The 14,135-nt window shown below is 40.7% G+C and overlaps 1 protein-coding gene across 11 annotated transcripts in view; it reads right to left on the reverse strand.

Annotated features, from left to right (window-relative positions):
* Positions 1-14,135, reverse strand: part of nr6a1.L (nuclear receptor subfamily 6 group A member 1 L homeolog) — a 169,325-nt gene that overhangs the window by 19,501 nt on the left and 135,689 nt on the right. For all 11 annotated transcript variants that reach the window (XM_018229561.2, XM_041572498.1, XM_041572499.1 and 8 more), the window contains one exon: positions 3,486-3,716. In XM_018229561.2, coding sequence (XP_018085050.1) covers positions 3,486-3,716 — 231 coding nt within the window. The remainder of the gene's footprint in view (positions 1-3,485; positions 3,717-14,135) is intronic.

A 14,135-nucleotide genomic window follows, 5' to 3' on the forward strand; every position in this document is an offset into this window, starting at 1 on the left:
CTAGCAAAAAAGCCTGCGCATTTCAAAGGCACAATATGTTAGAGCCATAAATTATTGTAGCACTTCCCTGCCTCTCTCTCAGCTTCCTGCCTTTTGACCTTGTGAAATACAGTGGGGTCTGGGAAGATACTGTAATTATGGCTGGTCAAATGGCTTGCAACCCTTCCCCTCAACAGCAGGGTGGCAGCTTAAATTCACAAAATATTTTTTTAAGTCAGAAACTACAGATATAGAATTTCAAGGGAGGTTTGAGGATGTGAAACATGAGGAGTCAAACATTTAAGTAAGTGACCACTCCATTGTAGAGGGTGTTTCACTAGTGGATCATCCTGCTCTTTTAGCCAGTTTTCAAGTACAGGCCCCATGAAGGCCAAAGTCAAATGAAGAAAAGTAATAAAACTTCTTAATCCTCAGCGAGACCTTTTTGGCCCAACAGTTTTTTTGGCATATGCATTGCATTCATTTTGGTGGAGCTGGTGGTTAAAAATAAGACACAATACCTAAATTAAGTAATAAAGTAAGTAAAGTTAAGCTGGCCATAGACGCAAAGATCAGATCGTATGAACTCTCGATTCGTACAATTTTCGAACAGTGTGTAGAGTATCCCGACGTGTCGTGCCATGCCGATCCGTCGCTCGGGACAGGTTAGAAGATTTCTGTCGCTGCCGATAATATCTCTGCATGTATTGCCGATTGGGCGATTTCCAGTGGGAGACTGTCACCAGCTTTGTCGGACATAAACTTTCGTACGATTGCTGTAGGGGCAGAACATCAGCTGATCTGTTCTTTAACTACTTTATTTGATCTGAAAGGTTAGTGGCAGGTCGGGAGATTGGGACGTCCGATCGTTCGTCTGATATAGCAGGTAAATCTGCACGTCTATGGCCAGCTTAAGTAATAAATAAAAGACTAGTGTTTTACTGACCCAAGTTCTCATTAGTAGCATAGTCCTACTTATGGCCTTGACCTATATATATATATATATATATATATATATATATATATATATATATATATATATATATATATATATATATAGATATTATTTTTTTATTTATTTATTTTTTAAAGTTGAAAATGCCCCAGCACTCTTACCAGCGCACTAAGCGAGGATATCGGTGCACGCTCCCATCGGAGACTCGTCCCCACTCAATATGTAGATCTTTTTGTTCCAGATCACCCAAACCATTTCTGTCTACCAGCATAGACAGGTCAATATATATATATATATATATATATATATATATATATATATATATATATATTTATATATATATATATATATATATATATATATATATATATATATATATATATATATATATATATATATATATATAAAAAAATGGAGCAGCACACAATCTTTGCAAGAATTTTTATGGGAAACACAACTCTGTGCAAAAGATGTATATTCAAATTTGACACATCAGTACAGCGACGTTTTGGGGAAGCTATATGCCCTTTATCAAGCCCGAAACTTCGCCGTACTGATGTGTTGAATTTGAATATACACTTTTTGCAAAGATTGTGTGCCGCTCCATCCCTTTTCTCTCTCTCTGGTAGACAGAAATGGTTTGGGCGATCTGGAACAAATCATCATCATAATAGAGACCTAGCATATAAAACGTGAGTTTTACAAAGACAATCTAGCAGTTGCCTTACTGACTGATTTAGAGTGAGAGAAATCTATTGCTGGAAGCATATGGAAAGCTGAACAGCTTGACACCTACATGTGGCTGGAGTGCAAGTGTAACTTTCTGTAAACACACAGCCCTGCTAGCAACTGGGTGAGAACAGACTATGGCCTCAACAACTGACCTTCAGATTCTAGCCAGGACATTTGGTGTGTTACCTTGATTTGAGTATTAGGGCTTGGAATACTCTTTGGAAGCTAAGGGGGTTATTTATTAAGGTTCGAGTTCCCATGAAAATTCGAGTTTTGGAGTTGAATTTTTTTTTGGTCGAAACTCACATTTATGTTAAAAAAAAACGAGTTGTTTTTTTAAAAAAAAACTATTTTTTTTTTTAAAAAAAACTCGAATTATTTGAGATTTATTATACCTCGTCCCTGGAAATAGCTCGAATTCTAAAATACACAATCTAAAACCTGTCGAGGTCATGTAGGAGTCAATGGCAGTGGTCTCTTGAACCATTTAAAGATGTTAATAGCCTGCATGATTTTTTTCAGAGGGTTTTGCTGAAAACACGAATAATTCGAGATTTTCCAGTGGAAGACTCGATTGTTTCAAGTTTTTGGGTTTCATAACTCTAATTCGCAGAAATTCGTTTTTCTTAAATAAGAAACCATTGGCGTTGTGAGTTCATTCGAGGTATAAAAAAAACTCTACATTCGACCTTTGATCAATAACCCCCTAAATTCATACAAGGGAATTCCTCTGTTTGCTATGATAACTTTCCCATGAAGAAGTTCACTGATAAATGAATGGCATAACAACCCTGACTAAACACTGAGACAGGAATCAGATAGGCAAGTCTCTGTTTAAACGGGATATCTACACACACAACAAAGTCCAGGGTTAATATGAGCAAGACCAGAGCAATGTCAACAGTGACATCCCATGAATTGCCCCGTCCACATACATGTGGCCAACAACACAGATATACTTTAACCATCAGCCTGAAGGCAAAACAGTGAACAAGAGCTGCCTATCTTAGGGCAGTAGTACATTTTAGAATAATCCGAATGCCCTTCACTGCGCTGATAACTTGTGTTGGCCTACGGGGTATGCCATGAAAATGGACATTTTAGGAGTGAAAAATAGGTTTCCGGAACCAGAATTTGGTCTCAATGGAAATTCACTGAAGTTAAAATTAGGGATGCACCGAATCCAGGATTCGGTTCAGTATTCGGCCAGGATACGCCCATTTTCAGCAGGATTTGGATTTGTGCCTGGCCGAACCGAATCGGAATCCTTTAAATCGTGTGAGTTTTCGTCACAAAACAAGGAAGTAAAAAATATTTTTGCCACGGCTCTGTTTTTCTCTAGCAGCCGAATCTTTCATGAAGGATTCGGGGGTTCGGCCGAATCCAAAAAAGTGGATTTGTTGCATCCCTAGTTAAAATGCACTGCTGCTGGCATCATTACAGTATATCGGAATCATCATGTATAGAGCACATGGAGCAAATAGTGATGCCAGGCTCATACATTATCACTGGGAGCATCTGCCAGCAGACCATGGGGACATTTAATTGCTGGGGTTACCCCACACAGTACCATATAAAGGTAATGGCTCAAATGACACTGGCTCCACCTTAAAAATCCGTAGAAGTATAGCGGTAAAAAAGGCATCATGATAAAAATATATTTTCACACTGCAAAATGGGTTTCATTAAAATATCTTCATATCTGTGTTTTACCTATACTGATTTGCTTGATACATGTAAAGCTAAAGGAAGAGATGTAATGCCCCACTGAAATGTTGGTGTGTTTGCCTCCATTATATATACTGCCTCAGCTCCTTACCTTTGCGATTCATCCCCATCTGGAGGCACTTGAGTAACCTGCAGTATTGGCAGCGGTTCCTTTGCTTGCGCGACATAACGCAGTTCTTGTCCCGACTGCATCTATATACACGTTTGTTGCATATGCTGCGCTTGAAGAATCCCTTGCAGCCCTCGCAAGAGATGATGCCATAATGCAATCCTGTGGCACGGTCCCCGCAGATAAGGCACGCTCTTTGATCAACACGGTCATCTAGAAAATGGAAATAATCAATGGTCAAACTTGATAGACTTTATTCAAGGATAGAGGCATATCTTATGCTATCTTGCCAAAAAAATCATACATTTTACACTGATTGCAGTTTAGTAAACCAGTTCTGGTATTATTGTTTTAGCCAGTCATTTTTGCACTTTAGTAAATGAACACCATAATCTCAGGCAGGGCAATAATGCCTGCAACTCCCATGAACGTCTGCTTGGTCGAAACAATATGTGCCTGATTTGTGAAGACTGGGTTAAAAATAAAGTCTAACTTTCCATATAAAACCCATATCTGGACTGACGTGCAGCGTGTGAACATTGTTCTGAGTCCTACCTGCCAGTGACTGGCCCTAGAGGCAGTATGCGTGATGCTGCAAAAAGGCAAACAGGGAATAACCATCTTCATCGTCTATTTCAGAGTAGCGCATATATGTTTTTTGACGAATCTGCCACCACTTCCCAATGTCATTTAAATGCAGGCAGTATGGTTTGCTGCACAGCATACTTGTAATGCTTTCTATTTAGGCTAAATCAATGATCCCCAATCAGCAATATGTTGCTCACAAACCCCTTCAATGTTGCTCCCAGCAGCCTCAAAGTAGATGCTTATTTTTTAATTTCCTGGCTTGGAACCAAGTTTTGGTTGCATAAAAAACTGTTGAACCGCCAAACAAAGCCTCCTGTGAGCCGACAGTCCACGTAGAGACTACCAATACCAATCACAGACTATAATTGGCACTCCCAGGAATGGTATGCTTGTGTTGCTCTGCAACCTTTTATACATTCAGGGATCTCCAACCTTTAGAACCCGTGAGCAACATTCAGAAGTAAAAGGAGTTGAGTAGCAACACTAGCATGAAAACTGTTCCTGGGGTGCCAAATAAGTGCTGTGATTGGCCATTTAGTAGCCCCTATGTGGATTGTCAACCAACATTGAGGTTCTGTTTGGCAGTGCACCTGGTTTTTATGCAGCCAAAACTTGCCTCCTTGCCAGAAATTCAAAAATAATCACCTGCTTTGAGGCCACTGGGAGCAACATCCAAGGGGTTGGAGAGCAACATGTTAATCACAAGCTACTGGTTGGGGTTTACTGCATTAGAAGGTGGCTCACAGGTAAAAAAAAGTTGGGGATACCTGGGCTAAATAACCTACACAAGGTAGTGGACACTATGGCTGCCACCAATGTCCCATTGCCCAAGCCTTTGCAACAAGCACACAAAAGTCATCACATGTGGCAGAATACAACACAAAGACAAACATGGCCACATTTATTCTAACACAAACATCAAAAGGCAGCGTCTAATTTTATAGAAATTATTATTATTATTCAATCCAATCACACCCTACATAGCTCACATCCTGACTGTGTATCATGATCTATTTTACATGGGACTAAAAACACAATGCATTGGGATAATTTTTATTATCCTTTATATTTTACACGCGTCTGTTCACTGTAAAACAAAGGGAAGGATTTACAGGACAGATAAAGCCCCGGCTGCCAGATACAGCAGAGAGATACATTAAGGAGAGTTATTTTAACTGACTTGCAATGTGAAGCGTGATTTAAGATTAAACGCAGATCCAAGATAATGAGGATACATCTAGGTTAACGAAGCTGAATGTTCCAGTAATCATCCTGACAGTTTCCTCTTTCGGTCTGACATCTACGTCCCTGGAAATGACGGCACGCCAAGGAAGATCGGGCTCACCAAGTCGGCAGCCCAATTCTGTCGCAGTGGGAATGTTAAAATCAGACAATATCAGATCTCATATGACAGCTCCTCTAGCTCCCGGCCACCCAATTTGCATTTCTCTCTTCTTTTGGGGCAGAATAAAATGCAGCTTTAACCACTTAGCTGTGACAGCGGAGAGGAGAGTCAAAGCTTTGTGATGTGCTTGCTGCTGGCCTTGCTGGAAACAAAGGGGTTAACGTGCGTCTACATTACGGAGTTCCGAGACAATGAATTACAATCTATAAAATGTTTAAATAATTCAGTTTTTAGGAAATGTGCCTGCTTTCTCTCATTATTAACAGGGTGGAGCACTGAGCACCGGTGCTGCCACAACAGTGAACTGATTCCAGGGCAGTTGCAGCCTTTCGCAATGCGCACAATTTTATGGCAGTTAATGGTTTGTAGCTAATAAAACAATGGAACATTGACAATAACACAATGCGCCCATTCATGTTCATGAAGTTACGGGAGAATGCCTTCTTTCTGTATAAATAATTCATCGCATTCATACAACAAAAAAAATGGGACAGTACCCAAAGAAAGCATAAAAATATTTTTAAATTAGATTTGCTTTTTATTTTTTTTTTTTACTTAATTAAGAATATGCACAGAACTTGTGTTTGCATTGACATATATGGGAGCTGCCATTATACTTGCAGAGTAAATCACCTTTAAGGACTATGGTGTATGGGGACATTTTGGAGGCGTCGGTTGTGATAAGTCAGAAGACAGCAGTAGACAAAGCATCCCATGTCTCTAAATTCCATTATGATAAATGCACTGTATTAGCTCTAATATAACATTACCTAGACACGAGGGAATCTGACCACTGCAGTTTTCTTGCTGATTATGGCACTGGCCCACACTTGCCTTGAGGTTCCCTCATTTGGCTTATGAGCCACATGAATGGATCTGTGGGTGGCTAAAAAGTGGACCTATGTATGATAAATAACTTGGGCTGGGCATTCAGAAAACTCATCCTCGATTGAACATAAAGAGCCAGGACACTTGTAAAGGACAATATAAAACCACAAACCCCTTATTTTCTATAGGGATTTGAACATGGGACAGCCCCTTGATTCGTATGGAACACCATAGTGGTGTGGTTAGTGTAAAGGACTGACAGAGGGGGTTACAGCTGCTAGTAAACACAATGCTGTAGCCGCTGAGTAAACATCTTAATCCCTTTATCCCACGCTGACCCCTGGGAACCACCTGTGCTGAAAACCTTGATTTATCAGGAGGCAGAACAAACAAAATATTGATTTACAAACCACACATGCCTCTAAATATTGTGCACAACTGCACTGTGTCAAGTATATGGTCTGGTTTTCCATATCCAGATTGTAAAAGGGCCACAGCTAAACATGCAGATGTCCTTGCAGTTCTCTTATGAGGCCTGGAGTTGGCCAAACACAGGAATCTAGTCATACCCATGGATGTTCAAACACAATCATTTCTATTAAAGAATAGAAGTACCAGTCTGCTGGTAGGGTCCCCAATGAGTCCAAGGGTAAATTCTGTGTTTTTCTGGAGGACAGAAAGAATTCCCACATGCAGGGTACCTCTCTCTCTGCTAAATACTAAAGGAAGGCACTGGTACCTTCATGCCATTTTGATTTTAGTTAGCGGTGAAAGCAAAAGCCTTCAGGAATTCCTTTCAAGGAGTCACAAAACTGTCACTGAGTGCTATTTATATCAAAGGATGAGTGCTGACCTCACAGTAGTCTCAAAGAATCAATAAGCGGACATTCCAGTACTGCTAGAATAGATAAAATAGGGAACAGACTCAATCAAGTATTCAGTATAGGTGCATGCTAAATTGGTATAGTCCATACTATATCAGTTCAATGCAACACAGCCCATACACAAATTAAAATGTAACTATTTTAATACACTTATATTACATGATACCAGCACAAAAAAAAACACAAATTGCACTGCCTAAAAATGTTTGTATGCACCCACATAATTGGCCTAGACTCAAACAATAAAACTGCACACATAAAAGTATGCACATAACATATATTTTTGCCAACAGCCTAAAAAAATGTAGATGGAATGTTGGTGCCTATTGACATCTATGTTGTTATGGAAAGATGGTGGAATGCTTGGTTTCATTGAGCAAATACACAACAAAGCCTTTCTTGGGTTCAGAAGTATAAGATTGATTCTACAATATATTTATGGGTTGCTATGGTCATAATTGCCTCTAACACACACATGCTCTAAAGCTGGCCATACACTTCGACTTCGCCAAACGAGCGGATCTTTCCCCGATATGCCACTAACGGCATGGCTATATCGGGGGTAATTCCGTATGGCCGAACGATCAAAATACGATACGCCAAGGGGCTCCGACGGGTCGGTTAAAAATCAAACCTTCCCGATCTATATCATGGCCAGATATCGATCGGGAAGACCCGTCGGAAGCCCCCATACACGGGCAGATAAGCTGTCAAATTGGTCCAAAGACCGATATCGGCAGCTTTATCTGCCCGTGTATGGCCACCTTAAACCTATAGATCTGTAGAGCTTCTGTCTTTCCTGGCTTGCTGAATTTTGGCTTCCTAGCACCTACTCAGTACTCCTGTATGTGGCGACATTGTCAATGCTGCCATTTCCGCTTAATATATAGACATGTGAACAAGTGGCCTGGATGAGTTTTACCAGCTTGTCTATTATCTCGCTGTCACTGTTCTTCACGGAAACAGGAATAAAATTGTCATCATCATTTATTTCTATAGCTCCAGCAAGTTATGCAGTGCTTTACAATAGTTTATAATAAAAGTTATCCTACTTGCAAGAGCTTATGATTTAAAGGGTCGCTATAAAACGAGCTGATTAGCCCGGCTAAAACATTGATTGCAAAATGGAAAAAAAAAAAAGCAATGAATTGTATTCTCTACAATTCCCGTGGCATTGTAACTGTACAGAGGGTGCCGTCTTTATTGCCTTCTTTTAAACAGATCCGTGCACCAATATGGCTCTGCAAAATCAAGGGCAGCAGTTGTGGGCGTGCAAGTTCTTTCATTCATAAGACAATGCGTGTGGCATTCCTGACCTGCTCTTAACCCGAATTACATCACTAGTGATGCTCCAGCGTGAACCCTGTTACGGAGAGGCAGAACTAAAGCACTAGATATGTACATGTCTGCCTAACCAGCTGGAAAGAATGTAACCAGTCGTTAAAGGGACAGTGTAATAACCTCAATTTCAGTGAAAAACTATTTCCTGAGCTTTGCTTTGTTCAAAAAGTTATTGCTTGACAAAACTTAGGAAGCCGTTTAAAAAAAAAATATAAGTTTGAATCTATGCTATGGTGTCCCCAAATTCCAACAGGGTGAGCTGCGTAACTAGGGAGGTGATGGTATAGCAACCGACCTCTAGAATCCTAGTGCCCCCAGTGGTATATTATACTCACTAGACGTGAGAGAAGGAAGGCGTTGGTTAAAATCTATTTCTTCCTGTTCTGAGACGACTTCTTAATCCGCTTAACGTGGAGAGATAAATGGACATGTGCGGAAGCGTTTTTCACAAGTTTAATAAATAATTAAAATCACACTCCCAAACATCCGTTGTCAAAACGCATTGAAAAAAAGTGTCCTGTGCATTCCATATTGCGCTTTCAGTTCCTCGGCGTCCCTTTGAGTCCAATGTGCATATCAGTGACACGCTTCCGCAAATTCAGAGCGACGGCATCCTCGCCAAACTGGCTTCCTCTCAGAGCGACTTGTGAAAAACGCTTCCGCAACGCTTCCGCCTTCCATGTCTCACGTCTAGTGAGTATATTATACCACTGGGGGCACTAGGATTCTAGAGGTCGGTTGCTATACCATCACCTCCGTAGTTACGCAGCTCACCCTGTGGGAATCACTGCGCACAGCACCTTATGCTCATAGAGCGAATGTGATTAGTGGGGATTTTATGACTGCTTCTGTTAATACTGTACAGGTATGGGACCTGTTATCCAGAATGCTCAGGACCTATGGTTTTCCAGATAACAGATCTTTCTGTAATTTGGATCTTCATACCTTGAAGTCTACTAGAAAATCAGGTAATATTAAATAAACCCAATAGTCTGGTTTTGCTTCTAATAAGGATTAATTATATCTTAGTTGGGATCAAGTACAAGCTACTGTTTTATTATTACAGTGAAAAAGGAAATTTGTAAACATTTTGATTATTTGGATAAAATGGAGTATATGGGAGACCACCTTTCCATAATTCTGAGCTTTCTGGATAACGGATTTCTGTAAAACAGATCCCATACCGGTACATTTTTGTGCTAACTTATCTGAAAACCTGACTTAATTTGGGTCTCCTAAAAAAATAAAGGTTAAGAAACATCTGTAAAAATATTAGGATATTAGAAGTTCCATGACCTGTATATGCCCTCTAATATACATTTGATTTTTGTTTTTTTTATATGTAAAGTCCTTTGAATCCATAAAAAAAAATGGCTATAATACTACTACAGGTACGGGATCCGTTATCCAGAAAGCTCAGAGTTACAGAAAGGCCATCTCCCATAGACTCAAAATAATCCAAATTTTTTAATAATGATTTCCCTTTTCTCTGTAATAATAAAACAGTACCTCGAACTTGATCCAAACTAAGGTCCAAGTAGTCCTTATTGGATGTAAAACCAGCCTATTGTGGTTATTTAATGTTTACATGATTTTCTAGTGGACTAAAGGTAAGAAGATCCAAATTGCAGAGAGATCCATTATCCGGAAAACCTCAGGTCCCAAGCATTTGGGATAACAGGCCCCATACCTGTACTATGTAGCTACATCTGTATTCATAGAAACCCAATAGGATTATTTTGCCATCAATATGGATTCATGCAGCTTAGCCACCATCAAGTGCAATTTACTGCTTTTTTATACAGAGAACAAGGAAATCATTTGTTAAAATGAGAAATATTTGCATAAAATGGACGGTATGGGAGATTATTCCAGTAATTTGGGACTTTCTGGATAATAGGTTTCAGGATAAGTGATCCCATCCTTGTACAATGATGCCCTAGATCTCAAAGGCAAGCGGACCCCTATACAGTCCATTGTGTGATGTGAATATATGAAGAATGGTATGCAAATCTTAATTGTATAGGTATTTATTTACGGCTTCCTGGGGAGGCATTTTGGGGGCTGGTAGATGTCAGCACTGGAATGCTCTGGACAGACTAAGACAAGCCTGTTAATCTGTTTGAACATCTCACTTGGAACAATCTGCAATTCCAGCTCTTCTCTTTCTAACCATGAATTTTCTGATCACCCGCCCTTGCTTTATCTGATGAAATGTAGGGAAGGGATTAGCTTTCCAGTTTCTGTTTCAGTGTACAGGACTTGTCTCTGGGTTTCTTTTCAGCCTAATAAGCAAGATAACAGTGGAACCGGCTTCCTTTGCACTTTTAGGGCAGGGGCACACGGGCAGATTAGTGGAGATTTAAGATGGCCATAGACGCACAGAGAATATCGTTAGAAACAAATTTTCGTTCGATATTCGGTGCGTGTATGGTGGGAAAAGAGCCGACCAATATCGTCAGAAGACTTGGATATCAGCTCGTCGATTGGGCTGGGCGGAAAATTTTGATCGGGTGCCTTTAAAGGGACCCAAACATCGGCCATTGTTAGTGCTGAGCTCTACACGTGTGTATTGAAACTAACGATCTTTCTTGGAAAGATCTTTTCCAAGAAAGATTGTAATTGTGGCGTCTATGGCCACCTTTAGTCGCCTGGCGACTAATCGCCTCTTCTTCGGGGTGACAATCTACCCGAACTGCCTTACCCCTGCCTTCCGCCTGCTAAAATGAAAAATCGCCTGCGCCAATGCACTCACGGCGCTTTGACTTCCGGAGGAGGGCTGTTCAGGGAGATTGTCGCCCCGAAGAGGTGATTAGTCACCAGGTGACTAAATCTCCCCGAATCTGCCCCTGCCGTTAGGGCAGAGACAGACATGGAGATTTGTGGGAGATTTAGTCGCCCTGCGACAAATCGCCTCTTCTTCAGCCGACTAATCTTCCCAAGCTGCCTTCCCGTTGGCGGGATGGCACTCGGAGCGCTTCGTTTTCCGAAGTCGCCTAAAGCTGCCTCACGAGGAAACTTTGGACGACTTGGGAAAACGAATCGATCCATCCCGCCGGTGATTTCGATTCTAGCCGGCGTGAGGGCATTGCAAGGAGATTAGTTATCCGAAGAAGAGGCAATTTGTCGCCGGGCGACTAACTCTCCCTGAATCTCCACGTGTGTCTCTGCCCTTAAGCCTATAGCCTTGTATAACAAATAGATCAAAAGTACTAGTTTCAACTTTCCACCGGTACACAGACTATTAGGGCACAGCATTTTGTGTTGTGTATTCTTACACATGGGGGAAAGATGGGGGTTGGATTGCCATACTGCATGCCTAGGGTTGCCAGCTTTTCTTTAAAAAAAAATACCGGCCTTCCTATATTTTTATTCATTTCCCCTATTAATAACATTGGGATCAACCTAATTTTTACCGGACAGGCTGGTAAAATACTGGGCAGGTGGCAACCCTATGCATTCTTCAGCTAATGCATATTATATAGCTGCTTTATATGGCCCATAGGGGCATTCCTATAAAGCTGGCCACATATAGGTTGGCATTGCCTGTTAAGGTGGCCATACAAGGCCAGATATGCTCATTTGACAAATCAGACTCAATCCACTAGGGCCTATGGTGACCTGTTGGTTAAGGAATGCAATGTGCTCATGCACTCCCTATCCAATGGCATTTCTTTGCTTCTTTTAAAATTATTTTTATTGAATTTGCAATAAAATTCATTGACTTGACTATATGACAATCATACAGCTATCCAATGGCATTTCTAAACATGTCCGACTGATAACTGTCCGATATTCAAGTTTGCTGACTTGGCCTTATAGATGCATACTGGGGATGGGGACTGTAGCTTAACAACAAAACCTATATTCAATTATTCATGTGACGAGTTGGGTATAGGGTATATTTTCAATGCATATGGTAATATCAAGTAAGGGTAGCCAGAAGGCCATGAAGAACTGACTTCTAATCAAGCACATGTATAAATGTCTCAGCAGTGATCATTTAAAAAAATACCGATGCTATAGGCTGATACACAGTAAATGTTGTAAGAAGTCAGGATGTGACATTCTGTTCATCATTCAGCCTGGGATCTGTCACAGAGCAAAGGTTTTTGGTTTTACAAGACTCTCTAGGAATTCCGAATGACCCTATTAAGGGCTCCCAAGGCCCTTTTGATTTTCTGACTTCTGACCCTGCCCGCTCTGTTTTTTCTGCATTTTAATGGGGTTCCTTGTGTCACACAGCCAAGTTTTGGGTGGATGGGAACAGCATTACCATTGACCTCTCTGTGGCACTCTCTTGCATTTGTATGTAAACCACATCCTTTAACCTTGAAATCTGAGGGCCCTCATTTTACATATTGCGAGAGAGAGACTTTGCCATCACTGCCAGAGGCCAATGAAGCCTCGATACACAATGCAGGGCTGGTATCTCTAGCGGCAAGTCAATAGTATGGTGCAAATGAATGGAGAAAAATAGAGGTCACCTAGAGTGTGCTTGATGGGAGGAAGGACTACAGAAAGTACAAGGGAGGCAAGGAACCGCTCTCCATAGAAGGTGGTACATGTAATTGATGGACATGTAGAGGCAGATAGCAGTTTCCAGGAAAAGTGGTAAATGTACTGCAGACATTACACATGTTGCTTTATTGTTCATCAGTTGCCTGAATGAAGGGATTATTCCCATATAATGAATTATATGTATAGTCAATATAGAAGTTGAACCTTCCATAGGGCTTAATTGTCTTGTAACACACACAGACAATAGATCCTAAGTTGACTGAGCCACAAAGGTGAAAACACATTCCTTCCTGATCCAAACATGGCAATCTGGAGCCTTCCTGGATCAATAGAGTTGTCTCTCAATCAATAACCTTGGACTCCTTTTGCAAACAGAAAGCCTCCAAAATTCTGATACTTGATATTAAATCTACTACTTTGGTTTGCCTTATGGGTAGGGCTCTCTATTGCTGGACCTGTCAATCCTTTGTGTAATGCAAGGTCATAAGCAAACCAAGGTCTCTTGTACTATTTAAAGATCAGTTCTTTTGCATTTAGCAATATCCTATTTATATTATATATACAATAGTCTGGTCAAAGCTCAATTGCTGATTGGTTACCTCACTGGAAGAAATATGCACTGATATTAGGGGAAAAAAAACGAGCCCCAGTGGGTTTCTGTACCTTTGTAATTATATCATCAGTGTTAATGATATGCATGAGGGCCTGTACCTAAGGATTGATTACTTCAGCCTGAAGACCAAAGAGCGGAGGAGGGTAGCTAGAGGTTTTACCTCGAGCCCTATCAATTTTTGGTCTAGTCCACAGGTGAGCTAGCAAACAGAAATCTGCACAGATAACACAATGTAATGTTTGGGTAAGGGAAAAAAACAGCAAGCAGGATTGTGACAACAACATGTGGCTGCACAGTCCGTTTATCTCTATCTGGAGTCCTGGCTTTACCTCATTGTAACACAAGTGCTAAAGAAAACACAATTGCAGTGTGTGAAAATGACAAAGCTCAGTGCTCAACCTTGTCTTGAACCCTGTAGAATTTTATGGCTTCTCCCTCTGTAAATCCTCCCC

Source organism: Xenopus laevis, chromosome 8L, assembly GCF_017654675.1.
Source record: "Xenopus laevis strain J_2021 chromosome 8L, Xenopus_laevis_v10.1, whole genome shotgun sequence".
Classification (NCBI taxonomy): Eukaryota; Metazoa; Chordata; class Amphibia; order Anura; family Pipidae; genus Xenopus; species Xenopus laevis.